Below are 24,391 nucleotides of genomic sequence, written 5' to 3' on the forward strand. Positions count from 1 at the left end.
GGGGCCGCACCTGTCGCACTGGCGGCACTGTACTATGATGGCTCCCTCGCTGTAGTCCAGCAGGCAGATGGGGCACGCGGTCAGGCTGGCGCATGGGGCACACCGCGTGTAATTATTCTGCCATTCACAGCGCAGGCCGGGAGACGTGGCTCCACATTGGGTGCACGACACGCACCTGAGAGGGAGAGGGAGAGGGGGGTCAGACACAGGAAGACCAGGGGCACGTCTGGGGCGCGCCAGGATCAAGTGGGGAGGTGCTGACAGCACTGAGGCTCCTCTTAACAAGTTGTTTTCTTCTTTTTGTTTTTTTACTTGATTCAGGTTGTTGTTTTTTTTACGTGTGGTGCGTTAGGGGTTGTATAAAGTGGTTCAAAGCAGTGATTATAGATCTAAGGTGGATGATTTTCACCCTCTGTGTGGGAAAGCCTACGTCTGCCGCCATGTACAAGCACACACCCCACACGTGTCATTAATTCATAACAAAAAATGAAAATAATAAATAATTTTTAACTTTCAGATAAATAAGGTGATCCCATGGTGAGGAATAGCTGTTTGAAAATCGGTTGAGAAATGGCAATGGCTTGAATACGAGGTCTGATATTTTTCTTCAAAAGTCTCGGCCTAAATCCCATCAAAGTATTCCCGCCGTCTAGGCAGGCTCTTTTGAGAATCAATCTGCCGAAATATCCAAGGAGGAGGGGTGGATGAGGGGGTCAAAGAGCGAGCCAGAAAACACTCAGTACTTTAAGGAGCTTGAACTAACTGTAGATTACAAAATGTTATAATGCACATGATACAGCATGAGCATAAAAAAAAACAGCAACGAATGGAAAAAAACAAAAATTGGAGTATATAAACACACACAGAGCTACAGCCAGAGGAAAGCCACTGTGTTAGGACGGCCGTGGAAATTATGTTAATGAATTTCCCATTTCCTAGACACGCAGACAACGTGAACCGCCAGTGGCGTGTTCTCCGGGCATGGCTCACCACTTGCACTTCCAGCTGTCCTTGGGCACGTTCTGCAGCGGGGGGTCGAGGCAGTACGTGTGGTAGCTGATGTCGCAGTCGTCACAGAGCAGCAGGCGGCCGGGGTCCGTCGCCTGGCCGCACGCCTCGCACACGCTGCACTCCAGACACCGCCAGCCTTTGCTCAGCACCACCTTGGTGATCTGCGGGAGTCCACAAAAGCCCACGATGAGGACGAGGCCTGCCTAAAGGGGGGACTGGCAGCGGGCCACGGGTTGCGCGTCCTGGGAGGGAGCCGGCTTTACCTTGATGCCAACGCAGAAGGGATGGTAACACTGGCCGCACTGCGCACAGGCCAGCAGGCGACCCTCCGCGCCCAGCCCGAAACTCCCACACACCACGCACATGTCCTGAAATAGGAGCAGAGATGAAACGCTGCCGGGGAGACTGGGGAATGGGGAGAGCTGCAGAGATGCAACCTCTTGTAAGCCACATTGTGCCGATACAAAAGGCCAGCCTCTACGATTGTATGTGTTTTCTTTCTCCTTCTAACGCGCTCAGGTGACGTGGACATGCTGCTGGGAAATCCAGCAACATACCCACAATGCCAGCAGCCCTACTGGGGCTGGAATTGTATATCCGCGTAAGCGTTGATGGTTGTTTAAAGCCTCAAAACCACAAGATGAGGTTATATAAATGAACTAATTAAATTGACTGGGTGTTGACAGCACTGGGCATGACTATAATGACCTCCAAAATATGCTCTTCTCTTGCCTATCCCTGACTGATACAAGGAAATAAAGACAAATTTTATAGAGCAGCGCCTTCCAAAGAAAGAAAAAAAAAAAGGGACAAACCTGTTTTAATGTGAAACTGTCATTGCTAGAGAAAATGACGACGGTGTTATGCATGGCGTTCTCTTCTTCCTCCTTGACAGGGTACTGCGACTCCATCGCCGTGAGCTGAACGTTGAGGAGAATGTAGAGGTTACGGTAGTGCACCTTAACCTCTACAGATTAAGGTGCAGCAAGGGGGTTGCCCATCCAAAGTCAAAACAACTAAATCATCGAGAGAGACAACAGACAACTGGTTTGGCAGATTATAAAAAAAAAATAAAACAATGCTGGATAAAATTGTTGGCCAATTATTAATCAAAACAAATACAAAAACAAAAATAACCCGAGCCGCCTTTTTCATAAGGATGATGTAATCACAGGTCAACACCTCTCCCCGGCTGGCGGACGGGCCAACACAGTACAGCATGGCAAGAAGTGGGGTTAGTGGTGGGGTGGAGGCGTGTAGGAGGACGCTGTGAAACAGTTAGTGACACATACCCCGGGGTGGATGGAGGGACTAGCGCCGCTCTTGCCCCTGGCCCTACCGCGCCCCCCTCTACCCGACAGCCCCGCCCCCCTGGGCCTCCTCCTGCCTGGGAAGCCAGAGCCGCGGCCCTGCAGAGGTGAGACAAAGCAAACGTTACGCCACCGACTGCACCGCAGGCACCGGCTCGGAGGCACGCTGTGGAGACACACACACACACACACACACACACACACACACACACACACACACACACACACACACACACACACACACACACACACACACACACACACACACACACACACACACACACACACACACACACGCTTGTGAGCAGGCGCACACAAACGCACAAAAAACAGGCACAGCTGCAATATTAACCATGCGTGTGCAAACACATCCACACACAGCCACAGAAACACACACAAACACAATGCTTCAATGCTTGTTGGAACAAATGAAGGCCGCTTCATTTAGTACAAAAAATTAAATTCTACAGAGTGAAAGCTTTTTAGCAGGCCACAGCTCTATAGAGCTGCGACGCCTCTATCTCTCTCCGGAGCGAGATAAGACTCAAACAGCCCAGGAGGGAAAAAAACACAACACGTCTCAACTCCAGAGAGGTAATGTCACTCTTCCTGCTGGGCTCTCTGTCTGTGTGTGTCTGTGTGTGTGTGTGTGTGTGTGTGTGTGCGTGTGCGTGTGCGACAACTCTCAGGGAAAGCCAAGCATCCCTTGACGAGTCATTTGCATTCAGCCTTAAAGTGCTCAGCGAAAAAAATAATGCATTAGAGCAAAAACCAAAAGGGAGAAAAGCCTAAACCAAGTCGACGACGTCATTGGGGGTTGGGGGGGGGGGGGGGGGGTCAGTCTGCAGTGAACTTCTCCTGCTAATGAGGTGAGGAGCATGCAGCCGCCCCGCAGAGACTGGGACTAAACCGATCCCATCCACCGCCCTCCTGACATCCCCAGCCACCTGGGTGGTGACTGACATTCCTTGAAGGTACCTCCCCGGAAAAGGGGGAAAATAAAATAAATGCATGGCTTTCTGGAGCTGTCGGCGGAAGGCCTTGGAGTGCTTGCGCTCATCATTTCAGTTCCTACCTTGGCATCAGCAGGTTTTCCCCCCGGCAAGAGGCCCCTGCCTACTCGTGACTGTTTAAACCGAGCTCCCTCCCACCAATATCCCTTTTCACCACACACATTTGGCATTAATTCAATGACCACGCCTCCCTCTCCTCCTATGCCCTCCCCTCTCTCTCCGTCTCTGATGCTTTCACAGAACATGACATCATTGACATCAATTAACCCCCCTGACTCCACATCGATGACCGCGCGACCGCAGATCGCCATGGCAACAGATTGTTGCACACATCTCTGCCCCGAGTGCCTCCGTTTTTGCCCGCCGCGCGTCAACCTTCTACCCACTTGTCACCAGCATCCTCACCCAGGCGAGCGCTGACACCTACACTTATGTTGCGTAAACACACGGAGCACAGCCACAACAAACAGCACTGGTAACGAACAGACAGGCCAACATGGGAACTGTGCACGTACGCACGCGCACACACCTACCTACCTACCCTCACACACATAAACACACGTTAGTGGGGTGGATTAGTCAGTTACTGGTATACTCTGTGGGATGCAGCGTCCCAAAAAAAAAAATCTTCCACCAGAAGGACAGAAGTTGTAAAATTGCGGAGACTTTCAAACTGCCGTAGCCTCCTCCCGCCCATCAGTGATGCCCCTCTCCTCCCCGATGATGGCTGGGTTATGCGTCGGTGAGAGATGGCGATAGTAGTGTTGAAGTGTACCATGCAAATCATAACAGGGGTGCGCACACCACACAGGCCTAGGGCATCAACAGTGCGGCCGAGCCAGCCGAGCCGCCCTGGTTATTTACCACTCTGATGCTCCAGCCGGGGCTGCCTGGAGGCAGCCTGGTCTTTGGGAAGTCCCACCCCTCAGGCTGGTCTGGTGACCAGGGCGAGGGAGAGCTCACACTGCTATGGGGGCTCCATGCACCCTAAGGTAAGGATCGGTAGATGGGGGGAAGGAGGGTGACAGAGTAAGGCAGAGGAAGAGAGCGAGAGAGAGGAAGAGAGAAAGGGAAGAAAAGGGCGACAAAATGCAGCAACTTAAAAACAAAGCCGGCGAAGGAACCGAAACACACACACACACACACACACACACACACACACACACACACACACACACACACACACACACACACACACACACACACACACACACACACACACACACACACACACACACACACACACACACACAAACAAATGTTAGAGGGATGCGGTGAGTAGGGATGGGTCCCGAAACTGGGTCTGAACGTCTCCCGGGACCTCGTTGGAATAGTGAGTGTACGGTTTGACATTTTTCGGTATCGCTATCGATGCTGGATCTCTCGTCGTGGCGCGGGGGCGTGGTGTACACACAGAACGACACTTATCACGCTTGAGAGAACGACTTTCTAAAGTGTGCCTACATTTTACCCGGCTCGATGAAGATCCCAATTCCCGCTGCCACGAGTGGAATTCCCTTTGCTAGCAAGGGATGTAATACTGGCAACCCAGCAAAACGCATTGAGTACTAATCACAATATATATATGTGCTGCTTGCAAGTCTCTCCCGATCCCAACAATCGGTATAGGATAGGTTATATGAAATGATGATAATGAACAAGCGAATACATTTATGCTAGCCAGTGTGCCTAGTCAGTTTAGCTACGAATAACATCTGATGATAAACATCATTTATCATCCCCACGACGGGGTGATTTGAAGGGGTTTATCTAGCACAATATGTCCCCCCCCACCCCAACTCTGATTATGGGTGCCCACTCCGCCCAACTAATGCATGTGACTATTAAATAACACAATTTTAACAAATCCCTGGTTATTTACGTCCGTGGCTTGAGCGCATATGAATCGCAGTGGGCACATACGGCCCGGGGCAACGGTTCACTGTTTGAAGGAGGAATATCCTTCAAGGTTTGTTGTGCATACCTTTATTCCTTTGAAAGAATGTTTGTTCAGGTCATATCAATTCATTTTAAATGTCACTACTGTTGCAGCTAAATAAATAACACAAAATCTGTTTGTATTCAGTTTTAGTAACACTTAAAATAAGAGCACAGATAAATTACTGAACCGACAAGCAGCATCAATAAGAGTAGTAGTATCTATCAAATCCTATCGATACCTAGTGAGAACCCTTCAGGACCTAGCCCGCGACATTAAATGGGGATCAGTATACAGAAGGGGGTTAACTGTTTTTATTGCAGACAATCCGGTAGCTTAACCATGCACGTGGTCGGCAGAACACAGGCAAAACGGCGCGAGAGGAGTTATTGTTAGTCACAGAACGATGCTCAGTGCACCGTAATACAGCAGAGCAGAGAGGCAATGCAAACCTCTCGCCATGGCAACAAGGGAGGGAGGGGGGGAGGGATGACGTCAGCGTTACGTGATTCCAACAGACACATTTTGGAACTATTTGGGCTGAAAACAGAGAAGCTCGAACACACGTCCCCGGGCCTAGTCTAACAAATTAAGTATCGTCTTGTAATGTTTGTTTAACAGCGGATATATATCTAGGGAATGAGGGGGAAGAGAACTAATTTAGTCTTAACTCAGCAGAGTCATTCATAATATATATATAATAGCCACGGGTGTGATGCAAATAGCGGTTCGTAATCGTTCGAGGTGGCCTGCTCACCGTGCTTTACTGACAAAGCGTGCTAACAATCCGTTTTGGGGCCGGAATTATTTTATTCCAATGTGTTTTCTTACATAAACACACCATTTTTTATCAGGCCAGTAGAGCTTGTGAAAAAAAGAAGTCCATGATAATGGGAAGAGCTCTGTGAGAGCCGCTGCTCGCACTAGATGAAGCCATAACGTGTGATGTATGTATATTCAATGGGGACGTGGAGCAGAGAAGTACAATGATTGATGAGACGGCGCATGCGACTGAGCCGGGCTGTGCAGAAGATTTGAGGCAAGCAAGGTTCTTTTTTAGCTGTTTTTTTTTTTTTTCATACAAAAGAAGTGCAAATTCCTACGGGTGGAGGGGTGTGTGGGGGGGGGGGGAAGAAAAATCATATTTCCACTGGGCTCTGTGTGAATGCCGTTACCTGCTAGCCAAGTGGAATGCAGTGGCACACTAGGGTTAGGGGGAGGAAGGTTGACGGGGGGGCGGGGGGGAAATCAGTCAGCGCTTCAATCAAGGCACTGCACTAATGCAGTCCACTGCAAGCTGCAGCACGACTGCATTGCCCTGAGAACCCCCGCCAGCAGTTTCAAAACAACCTGTACCGAGAGAACCTCACCAACCTCCAAGCAGCCTAATCGCCTTGGAAACCAGCCAGAGCCCACTAATTTATGGTTCTCACCATAAAATACATATTTATATTAGCCTGTGGTCTCAGGGGATTTAACACAGAGACCGTAAATAAACCAGCAGCACGACCAGGGACCTAACACCAAGCATCTACCCTGCCTACCTCTGGGCCCTCCCAAGGACCTAACCCCCGGCCTCCACCCCCAAGTCCTGCGTACTTCCTATGGGCCTCCCATCTCCCATTGCCCCACAACCCAGAGTCCATCCTGCCTTCTCCCCTCTGCGCTTCCCAGGAACCAGACCCCAAGATGTTCCCCCACATTGCCTACCTGCTTCACTCTGGGTCTCCCGGGCGAGAACTTTCTCTTGGTGATTGCTGGCTTCCCCATGCCGATCTTGGGGGTGAACGGTATGAGGGTTGTTGTGGCGGTGGTGGGTTGAACGCTGCTATGGTCCCCCAGGGGAGGGAGGCCCTGGGTCTGCGGAGGCTCTCTGGGCGAGGTCCCCGAAGCCAGGGGAGAGGAGAGGGCAGGAGACGAGCCCATCTCGCCCAGCGGCTCCAGGGCTTTCTCTTCCGAAGACGGCCCCATGTTGGGGATGCTCTCCGGGGTGGTGTCCATCTCCTCCTCCTCCACCGCGCTCGAGCCCGGCGATCCGGAGGTCCCCACCGAGCTCTTGCGAGAACAGCTCTCTCGGTGAGGGTCCGTCTGAGTCCTGTCCGGAGCCGTGCCCCCCCGGGTCTCCTCCCCGACCGAAGGCTGCGACGGGGACACCTCCATGGGTTCGTCCGAGGCGTCCGGAGACCCGGGGGGACTTTGTTCTTTGGTGGGTGAGGTGATGGCCTTGTTATCCTTTGTGCTGGGTTGTACGGCGCCCTTCTCGGGGGAGCGTTCTGAGTTTGCTGGCTTGGTGGTGGTGGTGGGTGATGAGCTCTCCTGTGCAGGCGCCTCCTGGATGGGCAGCTGGGCCGGGAGAGAGTGGGGTTTTGGGCTTGTGGACCGCGGCGATGCAGGGCTGTCCGTGGACGAGGGTTCTGTCATGGGGGTCGCCGCTGCTGGATGTATTACTGGTGGGGATGAAACAAAATTCCAAATATGTTTATTGACGATCAAAATGTTGTCACAATTAAGATACATATTTCATTACATGGGGGGGGGGGGGTACTGTTTTTAGTGGAACAAACGTGAAGAGCTTACAGTGGAGCGAAACAACTGATTACTATGTAGCATGCTAATAAACTGTAAATAAATTAAAAGAAATACAGAAATAGCTTAATGGGACTACTGTACCCAACCATGCGCTCAATGAGCTCTACGTTTTTTGAATATAGAGAGGATATTTAATTGGGGCCTTGCAGCTGTTAAAATTGGAAGCAAATACGATGCACTGGGTTTGACAAAACACATTTGATAAACAACATTCCTGGTGGAGTGTGTTACAATTCAAGCTTAGGCCGTAAGGATCCTAAAACTGAATAGACAAAAATAAGAAATAAGGGTTAGATAACCCTGAACCTAAATATAAAAATAAATAAAAGGCGACATTTAATCTGAAAAGGGTTCTGATCAATTGCTTTGCTTGAAGCATGCATGTGTGAAGTATGCAGTAAGTAATGGGCTTTCAAAATAAAATGGTAAAATAACAAAAAGGCACATTGCATACTTATCCAAAGACATAATTTTTCTTGTGACATTTTTAAAGCCCCTGCTGCAGTTCAAAATTCCCTGCTGTAATACAAAAATTCAACAGTCTCTGCCAAGCATTCTGACCAACAACAGATTTGAACGATAATTTCCAAGCTCTGGTTAAAACGCCACTTGGCAATAGGGTCTGATTAGAGACTGCCATGCTCAAAAAAAGATTTATCTCTTTACTGCCCCGATCAATGAAATAAATTTACATGCAAAAGTTTACATTTAGCCCAACAACAAAACACCTTTTTTTTGTTGCATACATACATACGGGGTAAACCGGTTCACACACAACATGGAGAGCTTCGCTTACAGGAGCACATGGACACAAACAAAACAGTAGTACCTGCTTTATAACACAAAATAGTAAATTCAACAAAACTCCCAAAAGGAATGCATAGATCAGCAGCATATGGTAAAATTAAGTCACACAGCAGTGCCTTAAAAAGAAACAAACACTTAATAATAATTAGTCTCTCAACATGAACTCAAAGCGTGACGGGGCTTTTTGTCTCTGTATCTGCTGTAATTAAATAAGCAGTGAGGTTCTCTGTAGCTCTGATTGAAGTTCTCTGTAGCTCTGATTGAAGTTCTCTGTAGCTCTAGACATCCAGCTCCCTGCATTTAGGGCTAGAGGCTTTTCTGACATGTCAGGGGGGGGGGGGTGACCTTGAATGTTTAACGATTCACATCTTCGTCAGGAAGTCGTATGGTAATGTCAACTGAAAGCAACCCAGTTGAGTAACGTTGATAAATCTATATAAATCTATATACCGGTATGAATGAAACATTTTGCAAATATTTTATAGCAATGTCCCTTTTTTGATAGCAATGAAGGGACAATTTTATAGCAATGTCCCTTGATGTGTCTGATAGTAAGTTTGTTAAAATCTCCTTAATTATTTTTGCACTATCCATCATTTATTTTCAAGTCTGTGAGCCTGTGATTGGTGCGACAATATTACAGCATCATGTTGACATTATTATCTTATCTTCATCATTCTTTATGATGATCTTATTCTTATCATTAATATCACATCCCAAATCATATTGTTAATGTCGATAGGATTTCTTATGGAGCACGCAGCAATGTTTTGGTAAGCAAGCATATGGAGAACAGAGATAAAGGGTTTTTAAACCAGGTTTAAAAAAAAATGCACGCTTTGAAAATAACCTCTGTTTTGCAGTAAACGTGTCTTAAAAGTTTGGCAGCATTTCAAAACCATCAACGAATATCCCAAAAGATGTGTCAACAGCAGCCCTCATATCATACCACTCACGCCGGTGAAAAGGATTCTCTACTTCTGGGCTTGGTAGTGCATATTTGTTGTTGTTTGTTGCTAAATTGAACAGTGTTGCGAATGATTCTTCTAAGCAGATACATGTATTTTACTTTTTTCTTTTTTTTTCCTACAGTCTCTTGCATCGATTGCAGGTTTTGTATTTAAAATTTCCAATGCCACTCTTAGGAGCGCTGTGACAAAAAAAAGCCATCCCTGTTGCTACAGACATGTGTGGGGGCGGCGTTGGAGACTCACCTGTCTGGACCTCCGTGGGGTTTTCCTGGACGGGCGACTCGGGGGCCTGCGGCCCGGTGACACTGGCACCTGCTGCAGCATCTGGGAGGAGAGGAGGAGGAAGAGTCAACATGGGGAAGGGAACGTAATAGTGATGTAATACTAAAGTAAGATATATGGTATGGCTGGCCGAGGATACAGGAGACACCGATGTTCAGCGTTTACAATGAAATGGAAGAAAAGATCTTATTACTCATACGATACAAATATAATTCTAGAATATATTTGCATTAGATGTGCTTTGCACAGCTAATCTCCCACTAACCAAAACTAAATTCAAATTGCTTTACAAGTGACCAAGAAAGCCAAAAAATTCCATAGAATTGAGTTTGTTCATAATTTCTAGCCCTCAAAGCATGTGTGCCAAAGGTCTGTTCATAAAGAAGGCTCAATGCCTAATCAGAGTATTTCCTGCCCTGAAAAGGCTTAGGCCATGAAAAGCTTTTTCCAACATGCCTCAGCTTTCTAGGAGAAATATCATTCACAAGATAAAATCATTTATTGTTGAATTCGGTCATCCCACCAGCAGGTACCGCTAGACTGACAGTAAGTTATATATGACGAGGAAAAAGGGATTATCCGACAAAAATTATTGTATCGCATAAACATTTATGTAAGCCTCCAACTATTTTTATCTGGATCAAAGTCTGGCTGATCAAAGTCATAGTGTAGAAAAACGAATACAGGCAGTTGTGAACTTTGTACGTGATTATAAGTTTAAGTTGTATTGTTTCCCACTATCATACACATCCAATAGCCTTAAATTTACCAGTATTTTATCTTAGGCAGCAATTAAATTCATAAACGGAGAACAGTAATCAGGATTTGGCGGTGAAACACTTGGAGGATTGGAATGCCATTTTAGTCAATATTAAATAAATATGGATATGAAATAAATAAATGAGGCAATAAAAATGCAAATAAATATATAAATACACATTTATTTTTCACGCTTTTCAAAAGGACTATGGCTACTTATTTCAGGGTAGTATTTCATCATTCCACATTTATTTCAGGGAACTTTAATTTTAAAATGTCACATTTATTTAATTAATACCAAATCTATTTCATAATGCTATAATTCCATCTGGTATATTGAAATGAGTGGGCGTGGTTATCTCAACAGCAATGACTCACAGGACATACAGCAGCACTGAATATACGAGGAGCCTTGAAATGCCTGGCAGATGGAAGGACATTACTTGCACAGGGCCTATGAAAATAACATGGGACAAACTGTTGTACGGACAGAATGGGCGACATCGAGGACTCAGAGAAACCCTGGTATTCTAAGCAGCAACATGGTTTATCAGCAGATAATATTCTGCTTGGTGTTGAAGTTTTTTAAATAATCAGGCGGATAGAATTTTTGAAGATATGGACATGGATGAGCAAATCTTCAATTATCTGAGCCTGACTTTACACAGGTCATAAAATAGCATTAATTGTCAAACCAATACAAAAAATTACGCCCTAGTAACGAGTAAACTTAAAAACAAATTATTGAAATAAGTAAAATTAAAAAAAAGTGGTACTTAATATATACGCACTTAATGTATGCACATATTGTATGTTGTATGTCCTGACACTTAGAAATAGTACTTAGCATTGTGTAGCATCTTATCCTAGCTATCTTGTTGTATAAGGGGAAGGGGTTTACCGAGCAACTTGTTTCTATGAACATCCTTACTGTACCGACAGCAAGTTAGGAAAGTTAGGAAACCAATAATAGATACTCCCGCCTAAAGAGTATTTAAGTATCTTAGTTTGTGAGTCATGAGGTCTGGATTTGTGGATCAAGGACATCATGATTGATCATAAATATAAAATACTAATGAACTTTCCTGAATATCAATATAAATGTAATATAAATGTACAGCGATGCAGATCGTGTTGATGGATGACAGTAAAGCCGGATCAACCACAGTAGTGGTCTCGCAAACCCTATCAATGTCATTGGTCGGGTGTAAGATGGTTTGCTTATGCTATTTTAGCCAACCTACTCAGAAACAACCAACCTGCTCAGAAACAGACTAGTATTCAATATAATTGATGCAAAGCCAACCATAGAGCAGCTCCTGGATAGTGGTCACCAAAGAGTGACACAAAATAATGAACTACACTTGGTGTTAATCTCACTCTGTTCTCCCTCTTCCTCCTCTCAACATGTGGTGATTTAATCAAACCCACTGCAAAGCCACGGTGCTCCGCTGGTATGAATAGCACTAGTCATTCCTGGCTACACACACAGTACAGATAGCCCAGTCTTAACGAGCCTTCCACCATTTCAAGCCACAAGTTCCCATGTCACCCTGATCCTAACGCGAGCATGCACCTGCTAAGCATCGTTGCCAGGGAATGGGGGGTAACCATGGCAACCGGCATCCCAGGGTCTTGCATACTTTGGGGGTGGGGGGGCCGGGGGATGGGAGAGAGGGGAGGGGAGACGGCTTCAAGGGGGTGTGGGGGGGCCGCGACTGGAGCGGCATCGCAGGTGCACATCCGGCACCGATGCCAGAAAGTCAATAAGGCGATTGGTCTTTCGAAACCACCACCTCCAGCCATTGACCGAGGGGAGCACACACGTGCCCCGCTCATTCACATAGACCCCCCTCCGCCGGCTCCAGCTTCCTATATGGGCCCCTGAATGGGGCCGATGGTAAAGATAAACACAGGGCTCCAGTTAACGCGGCTAAGGACAAGTGTCAGGTCTAATTTGCTCGCCCGGGACGGATCTCACAGCGTCTTGCCGGTTGAGTCATGTTAAGCCCGCTGTTGGGATCCGTGAATGGGGGAGGAGGATCCTGGCAGGTGACGATGGCTCTGGTTAATGACTGTAATTACATTATGCAGGCGGGCGGTCAGTGTCAGCAAGCGCCGCACTGGCAGAGCCAAGGCAACAATATCAGGTCTGTTACAAGTCAGGGAACAAGAAGCAGCGCTTATAAATAACCAATTGGACGGACCGGACTAATGAAACGATGGCCAAATGAAGACGTTAAAATGGGCTTGCTTTGCTGATATTGGTGAGGATTGTGTTCAAAATCAAACACTGATGAAACAGAAGGCGTTTCTTTCTCAGGTGATGGGAGGCACGGTGTGTGTGCGCTTTGTGTCAAGATTTTAACAATGCAAAATAAGGGTTGTGTTGCAAAGAAAGACACATTTGGGAAAATCCAAACACAAATAATGAATGTGCTGTTAATTTAACCCTCCACCCCCCACCCCCCCTCCTCCCCCTGCCGTGCATGCCCCCGCTGCGCCGGTGGGTTGCCTTAGCGATGCAGCCCACCCTGTCAAGACACTGAGTGATGTGAGGGGTGGAAAAACAACAACCGTTATTTACAACCCCAGCGGAGACAGCATAGCCTTGTGTCTGTTAATATCCAAGACCGGTTCAGGGCCACGGTAAAAGGAAAACAACAACCTAGTCAACACACACACACACACACACACACACACACACACACACACACACACACACACACACACACACACACACACACACACACACACACACACACACACACACACACACACACACACACACACACACACACGGCAGATCCTGGAAGGCCTCGCAGACGCCAACGGAAGGTGAGCCGAGCTCACAGTTGATCCAGCAATGCTGCCGCACGGGAAGATCTGATGTCGCCTCACCGAGCACCGACTGCTCTAGTTAGCCGACGGGAATGCGCCGTCTAGACGCAAGGAGCGGATGGCATGAGCTACGCTACACCCCCCCCCCCCCCCCCCCCCCCCCGCGTCCCCAAGCCAAACATATCATTCCCCTTCCACACAGTGCTGTGACCAGCCAAACAGCCGGAGAACTGAGTCACTGCTGAGCTTCTGGGGAAAAAATATAGAATAAAGTACTGTGTTCACATCGAGGTGGGTAACCTGCAGCGCAAGTAGGTCACGGTGTCCGTGGAAACCGGCATTGTAAAGGGATGTGCCGGTGCAGAGCGGAGCCGTAGCGGCGCATACGTTTGTGTTGAGCCATTTGGGATTGTTGACTGAACAATTACAGCATTGCCTTTGTACTACCAATCAAGGCATCCTCCGAGGTTGTGCTGACAAAACAACGACAACATTCACAGTCGGTATACAGAAGGAATGCCTTTAGTGCAAATTAAGATGTCAGAATATTTGTTTAATTTGGATGCATGCAGCTAGTGGTGTCTCAGCTGTAGCGTAAAACTAGCAACATTATCCGAAGCAAATGTACAGTTGCAGTGCAAACTACTGGACTGATAAACAGATGGGCTTTTCCGGCATGGTATGCAGTCCGGCACACATACACACATACTTTTTTTTTTACAATGGTGCAAAAGAGAATGAAGAGGTAGGACTGCCAACCTCTGCATGAGGAAATGCATAGAGAATAAGAAATTTTCTTTGGCGGTACTGCATGGACTAGTGTAACTTCTCCACAACAATCCACAAAAGTAAAGTAAGAAAAGTGTTCACGCAGGTTAAACAGAGGACATCAATCGGGATTGCGAAGACAGGCAGGCAACCACTACCTCTTCTGGTGAGGGTGGGGGGGAGAAACCAAGAGCTTTTTTAATTTTCAAAGCCAAGAGATACAAAGTCAGAGGAATGGCTTTAATCTAGCGCTAGCCCAACACCATCTGGTTATTGGTGAGGCCTCAGGAAGGCGTAATTAATGCCTGCAACTCTGATGTGAGACACCGCTGAGAAATAGGTAACAGGAGCCAGAGGGAGTGCTCGTCTGTGGTCTCCGTCCAAAACTACCGCCACACAAAACAAAGATAAATACAAAAAAAAAAACGTTCTGTGACACTCCTCGACCTGGGATTGCCTGGCAGGTAATCAAACGCACCAACACAAACGCACACCGACGCACCACAACACTGGCTAGACGTGCACCAAATCCGTGTCTACAGAGTCTCGACAATCCAAACCACAAAGCATGTGTGCCTCTGTGTGTTTTTAGATTATCCCAGAAGAGGTGCTGCATTGAATCCATAGTATCCAGCAGTACAAGTAACCTAGCAATACGAGTTCAACGGGTAATGAGTCACACAAACCTGCCAGAGTACTCAAATGTACCAGTGAAAAATGACACATGCCCAAGCAGGAAAATGGAGATTTCTAGTAAACAAAACACACTCCCATGCATGGCAACGAGATACCGTTCCAGATCTCTGCGTCACGTGGATCTACCCCAGCCGAGCGATGACTCACCAGGCGTCGTGGCGTCCGACGGCGGCCGTTCCTCCTGGACGGCGGCCTGGACAGGCTCTGGATCTGAGTGCGACGGGAGCGAGAGTAATTCCGGTTCGGGGTCATTGTGCATGTCCGGAGGCGGCGGCGGCGGCGGCGAGGGCGCGGCGCCCGACGGGAGGTCCGTGTGCTTGTGAGCTGGGTGAGGGCCGGTCTCAGAGTTTATGTGCGTTGAGGCGGGCTGCGGGCTGAGCTGCGGGCCGGCGTCCATGTCTGCAGCGGGAGACCTGCAGCTGGAGCAGACGTAGTCCTCCCTGTGGTGGACGTCTGCTTGGCCTGAGTTCTGACGCTCACACTCCAGGTGTAGCCATCTGAGGAGAGGGGAGGAGGGGCTTAGTGGAGGCGAGGTGGGAGTTTTAATGCAAATGCACCGCCGGGGACAAAGCCTTTGGAAGACCATCTTTCACTGTATTTGTACCGCGACCCACACACACACACGCCCACCAGGTGTACCATCAATACCCTCATGAGAATCGATGAAACTTCTCGGTGCTTCTGGGTGGGACTAGTATACAGAGTGGATGCGTTAAATATGAAAACTTTAAGTAACAGGATTTTTTTTTTGTGACTCTCATTACCTTTTACAGAGGTGACATGAAAGCAGGTCTTTGTGGTGCTCCGGGTCCAGGACGCAGGCGCACAGCGGGCAGCACAGGTTGGGGTCCTGATGCTGCACACAGTTCTCACACAGCAGGCTGGTGTGGTGCCACTGGCTGCTGGTCCGCGTTCCACACTGCACACACACCCTGCAGTTCTGCAGGGGGGAGGAGAAGAAAAGCATGACATCATCACCTCACTCACACTGACCCAGCCAGAGACATTCAGGGACCGCGGACTCTAAACAGGCTATTATCTAATAATACATCATAAGGATGCAATATTAATGACAAAAACAATAATAATCATGATATGTATTATAAGAAGAAGTAGTGGAAGCCTAAGAGGTGTTACGCAGTCTGAGAAGTGTTATGCATCCCCAAGGTGGCTGTTGTTCTGTTCAAAACGTGCGAGTACGGTAGAGTCAGCATTGTGGCCCGGCACAGCTGACAGAAGGCTGAGAGCAGCAGCTAATCAGCAGCTGGCTCCCTATAGCCGGAGAGCTGCTCAAGAAACACAATGGGAAAAAAAAGAAAAGACAGAAACACCAGCCAGCCAGAGTTGAGGGTTTTAACACTAAATCACCCTGGAAATAATTCCAGGCAGAACGCGAACACGTGCAAGTCATTAAGATTTCAAAACAGAAGGCCGGGAGTGGCTTATCGCGAGTGGCTATCACTAGTTTATCCCGCCCCCCACACTGGCCGCATCTGTCACAGTGACATTAACAGCCGTTTCCTCGTGCCCGGGGTCAACTTTAATAGCTCTGATTAAACCGTACTGCAGACGTGCATCAGGACCCCGCACGCTCGGCGGCTCCACCCATAGACACTGTAAACAAAACAGATAAGACATCTGACAAGCCGGCCGGCCGGCTGGCTGGCTGACTGACTGGGGGCGTGCGAGAGAGCGAGAGCGCTGAAATTGGAGCGATGAGTCATGTTTTTCTCTCTCATTCATTTCCCGAGTCATGGAGACGGCTGCCTTGTGAACGTGGCTGCCTGCAGGGTAAGGATGGGATGGGATGTGGGGATGTTGTGTGCTGGGGACGGGGCACGCTTGACGGAGAGGAAAGAGGAAGGAGGAAGAAGAGGGGAGCCGGTTTCGCACAGCAGAAAAGGGGAGTGCAGAGAAACGAGTACGCCCATCCCCCACCACCACTATCAGCAGCCCGCCCCCTCGCCCCTCCAGCACTGAGTCAAACAGAGACGTGTGGTGGTGGTGATATGTTCCACCACACCACCTGGTGCCTCGACTGCACGAGAGCGTCCGCGGCTCTGTGGGTCCGACCTGGCTGCTATTGCTACATTTACCAGCCCCCCCCCCCCCCCCACCGTGGTGCCGGGGCGGGCCGAATGCACTGCCAGAGGGAGAGCGGAAGGGCGGGTTGCAGTGGTGGAGAGACGTGCGCACACACACACACACACACACACACGCGCGCACGCGCGCGCGCACACGCACCCCCCCCCCCCCAATATCTTCACCTTCACACCCAACACAAAGACACGTGCGCAGGCGCACGTGCAGTATTATCTGGTTCATCGGCAGCCTTTAAAAGATATGCCAGGGTGAGTCACTTCTTAACCACAGGAAGCGTTCCAGTGATCAACTGTTAAAAGGTCATAGTCGCATTGGCAATGGCTCTGTGACAGGCCTAAGAAAAGGTGGGTCTAATGAAGCATGTTTTTTTTTTTTTACTACATTTTTACTGGGTTGTCTTAAAAAAAACAAATCATAAAAGAAAACGGTAAATGGATCAGTAAGTCTAGAGAAAAAACTAAACAGGAAACGTAATCAAACACATTCCAGTATGGTACCTTGCATCTCCAGCCGTTGGTAGGAAGAGAATCCATGGCAGGTTGTAGGCAGAAGGTGTGGTAGCCTTTGTCACACATGTCACACACCAACATCTTGGTGTCCTCCCCTGGATTCCTGTACACAGAGCCAGAGACAACTAATGAGTGCTTCCCATCTTCCCCCTACTCTGGTACACCCAACAGTACACACAACACAGTCAAATACCGATTTTGCTTAAAGAGTGCAGTGTGAAAAAAATTCTAATCTTTGTGTCAGCTAGTAAGTTAGGAATAGTAAGCAGTGAATTCTGCAAAATAATAACCAAAACACAAATTCAAGGCTTATTCAACAGCATCATGGTGGAATCCAGATTCATGCATTATTGATGGCCATAATTTGCTAGAGGAAAATGCATGTTTACAGTGGGCAGTCATGATGTAAATAACCAGCAAAACCAATTATTTTACAGTGTGACATCATTTGGTATGATCTCAACCCCTTCATTACATTCTTAGCCAATGGCAATTCATGCAATTTGTCAGAATATCAATGACAGGGCCTGAATTTCAGGGCAGGATTTGTGCATCATTTAATCGATTCCGGCAAATCTACCAAATACGATGCGGGACGTGTGAATAAAGTGTTTCAGTGTATAGAACAAATACGGAACCATTCCACTTGTTCAACGTCTAGCCATTCAAAATGCACTACCGAGTACCAACGGGGAGAGTCATTTGCCGCAGTAATCCCTGCCCACAAAGTGCATTAAAGCGATCTAAAGCGGGGAGCGGAAGGCTTACTCAGCGGTCCAAGTCGCCCGGGTCTAGCAGAGTTACCTGCTGGAACCCGGGTAGCGCACTGTTGTTTCAGTGTTTGTGTTTGGCTTCTATCTCTTGGAAGAGCTAGGCCTTAACGGTTACCGTAGTTTGAGCTAAGTGTTTTTGTTGTGGTGTGTGTGCAAGGTTTCGACTCAACCTATCGTTCTCCTGAGACCTTGCTCGCACACCGCAACAGTAGCACACATTAGTAGACAGCTAATTGCCCTCACTGTATATGGCTTAAGTTCCACGCACTTCTTGTCCTACGAATGCTTGCATTCTGTGATCTTAGCGGAGGTTGATTTACCGCAGGGCCTGTCTGCGTGTGTGCACAACCCTCCACATCTCCCCTCTCTGTGAGGATAGAGTGCCAGTAGAGCATCCTGGATGTTCTTATCCACATGCGACTGTTTCAATGAGCCTTTATTAAAATAAAAATTATATATATACACATTTTTTTATTTCTAAAAAAATTAAAAAAGGAGGGTCTTGAAAAAAGGAGGGTCGTCTCATATTCGGGTCAATAGGGTAATTATTATTTCCTCTTACCCATGGATAATAGCCTATAAAGGCCAAATTCATGATGTAGGTTATATTAGAATGTGCTGTAGGCTAGATCTTTAGCCTCACTATATGGTCTAAGAGCCATCATTTCAGTATATTTTGTCAGAAATAGCAACGTCATCTGTCTGGTATTAGTTTGTGACATGTAATAATATCTGTTACTAATTTCAGACAAGTTTATCTCTTAGATTGCTCCCCAATAATTCTGACGAATGAGGGCATCTCTTCTCTGATTGGTTAGAGAGGTATGCTGTCATGTGCTATTATAATGCATATTAGTATTATTTGACTGCAAGAAAAACATTGTGGAAAACCCTGTGCAGACTGGTTTCAATTATGTGAACTTGAACTGGCAAAAAAAGTAAATCTAACGTTACATCACCTGACGTGAAACCTGATTAGAGAAAACACTGGAACCCAAAGGGCTAACGTTAATGCAGACAGTGCCAGTGATGTCAACGTTAACCCTCAGGTTTCTCAGACAGGTGAAAGTAACGTTACTCAGCAGGCCAAAGACAAGATTCAGGCTAACTGGCACAGAATACATCCATGGCTCGAATATAACAGTGAAATGAGCTCCTTGATTTATATAATTAACACTAGTATCTCCCAGCCCTCCCCAAAGTGAAATCACCCCTATGGGAAGAATTCCTTTTGCCTTCGAAAAAGGAATTTCATCAATGAGTCATAAAATTACAGTTATCTAAACAAAGGACCAAAAGGCTGCATTAAGGGATGAACCACCAATACACTATAATCTAATTTTCAGCAACATTATAAACCAATACAAATTAAATAATCAGAAAATACAGAAACATAAGTGCCGTGCACAAGGCTGATGTAATCAGGTAAGTAAACATGCAATTACAACCTCAAGCAAACGAGCGATTCCTTCACTCTGCAAGCATGCAAATTCTGAGCAAATGAATGAATTAACACTTAAATGATGAACGTGACCGACGTATCAAATCTCGCAATGCCTATTTGGCCTTGTAGTTTCTACAAGGCTAATGTGTGCTAGCAGGCAAACTGAAGGCAGTGTTGCCAGCACTACCCACACGCTACACACATAAGGTCAAGAGTTAAAGCACCGGGCTCCGGGCTGCAACAGTTACTCTGCTCACTGCCCACAGAGGGGTAAACAAACCAGCGTGGCTACACTGTGCCTGGGAGAAAATTAGCAATATGAAAATAAAAGAAAGAAAAGAAATTTGTTGCGGTGGAGCTGCCGGAGAAGGGCTATGACTCTTGGAGCAGTAGAGCAGTGGGAGGCGAGGGTGGGGGCAAAGGTCACCAAAAGTGGGCGTCACCCTTTGGGAATGACTCACTTGCACGTCTGGCAGACTTTGCATTCGGGGCACTGCCAGCCTGCCCTCCTCAACGGGGTCACGGCCATATCCAGGCACATCCCGTGGTAGTGCAGGCCGCAGCTGGTGCAGAAGAGCTGGTCCTGGAGGTCCCCGGGGCTGTCGCACAACACGCAGTTCACCTCGTCTGCAACTACGCACATGGACAGAGAGAGAGACACAGAGTGAGAGAGGGACAGAGACAGAGAGAGAGTGAGAGTGAGTGAGAGACAGAGGGACAGAGAGAGAGAGAGAAAGAGTGAGAGACAGAAAGGGACAGAGACAGAGTGAGAGTGAGAGACAGAGGGACAGAGAGAGAGAAAGAGTGAGAGACAGAAAGGGACAGAGACAGTAAGAGAGAGAGAGTGAGAGACAGAGGGAGAGAGATGGAGAGAGAAAGAGGGAGAAAGAGAGGGGAGAGAAAGAGAAAGCGAGGGGAGAGAGAGAGAAAGAGTGTGGTGAGAAAGAGGGGAGAGAAAGAAAGAGGGCAAAGAAAGCGAGGGGAGAGAGAGAGAGTGAAAGCGAAAGAGAGGTATTTTACATGCAGGCACTAGGGAGCATAAGGCAGTGATGACACACGCTTAAAAGCAAGATGAAGATCTAACTTCAGCGCTTTCCTAGTTTGGCTCCTTACATCTGTGGATGGCCAGTTGGACGTGGTCCGGACAGAGGAGGGACAGACTCCTGATGTCCTGATGGGTCCCAGCTGCCCCGGCACAGGGGTAATGGTAGAGTTGAGCACATCCTTCCGCACTGCACTTTATGGATGCTCCAAGGCGCTTACAGTATGCACAGTGCTGGTGAAGAGAGGCGGGAGGACGTTTCACATTTGGCTCATATGAATGACATTCACAAATATACACTTGGACACTGGACATAACCAATCAAACTCGCACAACAGTGGTAAATAAAAACCTTGAAGAGGGCGGAGGCTTCGCTGATATTTCATGGTCTGCTTTTTAGCTCCTAGTGAGTCCAGTTATCCCTCCCCACCGGCAAAAGACAACACATTTAGCGGCTCCAGCTCTAGCTACCGTTCCTCTTTAGCCTCCCTTGGTGGTACAAGTGTAGGCTAACAGCCACTCCGGAGAAGGAGTGCTGATGCGTTTACAGGGCTGCAGGGGAGGCGTAGTGGGGAGCAGGGGGTGCAAACACAATCAAGGGAGCCGGGGGCTACGCCTCCGCCAGCGGTGGCAGCCAAGCTGCCGCGAGGGCTCCGCGCCATTGAGTGGCGTGACCTTTTCCATTTTATAGCTTTTTTTTTTTTTTTCCCATTTTTACAGAGAGATCCGACCTTTACCAAGATGCTTTGATCCGTCCAAACCCCACTCTGCCTGCCTGCCGCAGACACCCTATCCCCGCTGTCCCTGGCACATTACTGACGGTGTTATCACTCATTAGTCCATGGAGCGTGGCACTCACGTCGTCCCTCCCGCACCGGCTCACCTTTGTGCTCCCTGAGTCAATGGCTCTGTCCACGTTCTGCAGAGATTGTCCCTCGCCCTGGCAAACTCCCTCCGACCACAACACGCAGCTCTGGTGGGCCCAGCACTGCCCTGTGGTGCCAAGACGGGAGAATAGGGAGAATGTAAGAGAGGGAGGGGGGGTCAACATTATTGGAGCCATCCCTAGAAAACAAACCTCAACACCAGTTGATCAATGACCAGGTGTTTACAGTTCAGGGGAGGGGGGTTGGGGGAGAGAGAGCTCTCGTACCCGACGCAAAAAGAGATCGGACATCCGGGTCTCGGGGGAAGCCGACGTGAGCCAGCTCGTCCCAGAAGCGGCTGGCTGGGTCTGTTCCTTCAACGTGCCGCTCGGATCCACTGAAACAAGGAGCAGAGATGGAGCCGGGTCAATACGGGTAGAGTGCGTTCAAGTTAACTATGACACAAAACACAGTGGTTTGAAAGAGTAAGAGTTACACAAATCGATTAAAAAGGGGCTATCGTGTGCATACGAGATGCAAGAAATACCTCACCATTACAAAATGATTCCAAGCGAGCTCCCAAGTAAAGTGATTTGAGGAGTGGATTCTTTGGTTTATTTTCACACCAATGATAGTTTCTACTAATTTCCACGTCTACGGTCAGTTTGAATCTGTGTTCAAAACAGTCCATTTGTGTTTCGCCCACACCAGAGCTTGGCTGGTCACCCAGATTGTTAAGCGCTGGTTACACTTCTACAACTGCGTAATGCACTATCCAACTGCGTAACCACGGAGACCCCTCAAGCCCTCATAGTTCTCCATCGTGGTGCCGGATACGCAATGCAAGCGCTGCAGGCGCTGCCAGTGTTTACGTTGTGATAGTAGTCAAGCCGGAAAAGTAATTCTGGAAATGATGTTTTTAGAGGACCAATCGCAGCCCTTGCCGTCTCCGTTGTCGCTTGACGGTCACTTAAAAAATATTTCATGCAGCCGGAGACGACGGAGAGGCTCTCCGGCGACGTAGAGGGCTCTCCGTAACCGACGTACAGCACTTTACGCAGGAGTAAAAATTAGGCTTTACCTGCTTTTTACTCCCAGTATATAACGGTCTGTATATATATCATTTAAATTCAATCCAGTTGAATTGCATTTACGTCAAACGTCTATTGTTTAGGGCAGGGCACTTTGTAATTTGCCGATTGTGTAGGAATATTAGCGATAGCGCTATAGAGTAGTTCCCATCGGCTTCCCCTGCTTCCTGGCCCTGTACATATTTTTAATACAGCACCAGTATGCTGCTTCACATTTCCCTTTCAGTGATGATGTCCTGATGTTCCTAGCGGGCAGATATTATTGTAAAACTTGTCAAATGCATGGGAGAATTCCCCTACCCGGGCGAGTTAATAAACATTGGCTAAACAACCTATTTTGTACAGCCTCTCCACAACATTTGCATGACGCAACGGTGAAGGCGTTTCACTATTTAATGATCTCTCCTGCTCCAAAAAGGTTGCCAAAATACATATCAGCATAATATATCTATAATATATATATAAAGATTTTATGTTACAATATTTTTGCAATCTCTTAATTAGCTTGACGAGTACTCATTTACTTGATTACACCCCTAACAGACAGCAGCATTATTTCCACACAAAGATGAGAGGATGAAGACAGAAGGAATGAGCAGAGGGAAAGGCTGGAGAGCAGAGAAAGAGCTACAGGGTGGAGGGGGAAAAGGAGGAGGAGGAGGAGGAAGAGGAGGAGGGACCCGTTGTATCTGGCGTGCATACAAGAGGTTGGCTGTTCGGTCTCATGAAATCTGTTGAAAAGGAAGTGGTTCTCCGAGTCCCTGGCCTGAACTGCTGAGCTACAGAGCATGCAGAAGATGTGGAGGCGGTGGGGGGGATTAGCATAATAATAAAAAAGGGCCCCAGTCTAGTCAACAAACCAAACCACCAAAACCAAGAAACTGGGGTGTCTGGGAGGATGGTGGTAGTGTTGCAAGACATAGCCCCTGGTGTAGTCAGAGGTACCCCCCCGCCCCCTCCTCCCACCTCTATATTACCCATCACTCAATACCTTTCACTGAATCAAAACAATTGCCTCGACGACAGAACCCCTGCCCACGCCCTCAAACCCCGTTTTTTCCTTTTGACCAATCGCTAAGCGGCATTTTTAATGGGCTGGTTCTGGTCAAGCCAGTCCAAAGGCCCCGACACAACAACACAATCTATGGTTGGCTTGTCAGGCTGCCACGGCCGCGCTGCTCTCTGCTGTGCATTACGTCACCGGGGCCCAGGGGAGCTGCTCTGTTGGTTCCAAAGAAGCGAAACAAATTAGGCAGCTGTCCAGGGGAGTCCAGGGAGGGTCCTTTGTTGGCACCGTGTGCATGTTCACGCATGTACACACACACACACACACACACACACACACACACACACACACACACACACACACACACACACACACACACACACACACACACACACACACACACACACACACACACACACACACTGACTGTTGCGGCCTGGCAGCCACGGTGGACACAAGATCCCCAATTTAGACCCCAAGTGCGATGCGCGTGAATGGGATCCGCCAACTCAAGGCAACCTTCAAGCCTGTATGTCGGCTATGCCTACATTCTACGTTAAAACGATGCACA

The 24,391-nt window shown here is 47.9% G+C and overlaps 1 protein-coding gene across 6 annotated transcripts in view; it reads right to left on the reverse strand.

The window, feature by feature from the left end:
- Positions 1 to 24,391, reverse strand: part of kmt2cb (lysine (K)-specific methyltransferase 2Cb) — a 78,877-nt gene that overhangs the window by 39,528 nt on the left and 14,958 nt on the right. For 5 of the 6 annotated variants that reach the window (XM_084481305.1, XM_084481303.1, XM_084481302.1 and 2 more), the window contains 15 exons: positions 22,011 to 22,120; positions 21,741 to 21,850; positions 20,929 to 21,091; positions 20,277 to 20,448; positions 17,587 to 17,701; positions 15,751 to 15,926; positions 15,134 to 15,483; positions 9,884 to 9,964; positions 6,984 to 7,720; positions 4,199 to 4,321; positions 2,304 to 2,420; positions 1,827 to 1,931; positions 1,275 to 1,379; positions 991 to 1,172; positions 11 to 175 (listed from right to left, as the gene is read on the reverse strand). In XM_084481305.1, the coding sequence (XP_084337431.1) occupies positions 11 to 175; positions 991 to 1,172; positions 1,275 to 1,379; positions 1,827 to 1,931; positions 2,304 to 2,420; positions 4,199 to 4,321; positions 6,984 to 7,720; positions 9,884 to 9,964; positions 15,134 to 15,483; positions 15,751 to 15,926; positions 17,587 to 17,701; positions 20,277 to 20,448; positions 20,929 to 21,091; positions 21,741 to 21,850; positions 22,011 to 22,120 (2,811 nt within the window). The remainder of the gene's footprint in view (positions 1 to 10; positions 176 to 990; positions 1,173 to 1,274; positions 1,380 to 1,826; positions 1,932 to 2,303; positions 2,421 to 4,198; positions 4,322 to 6,983; positions 7,721 to 9,883; positions 9,965 to 15,133; positions 15,484 to 15,750; positions 15,927 to 17,586; positions 17,702 to 20,276; positions 20,449 to 20,928; positions 21,092 to 21,740; positions 21,851 to 22,010; positions 22,121 to 24,391) is intronic. The other variant, XM_084481304.1, reaches the window with a different exon arrangement.

Source organism: Micromesistius poutassou, assembly GCF_964030765.1.
Source record: "Micromesistius poutassou genome assembly, chromosome: 16".
Taxonomy (NCBI): Eukaryota; Metazoa; Chordata; class Actinopteri; order Gadiformes; family Gadidae; genus Micromesistius; species Micromesistius poutassou.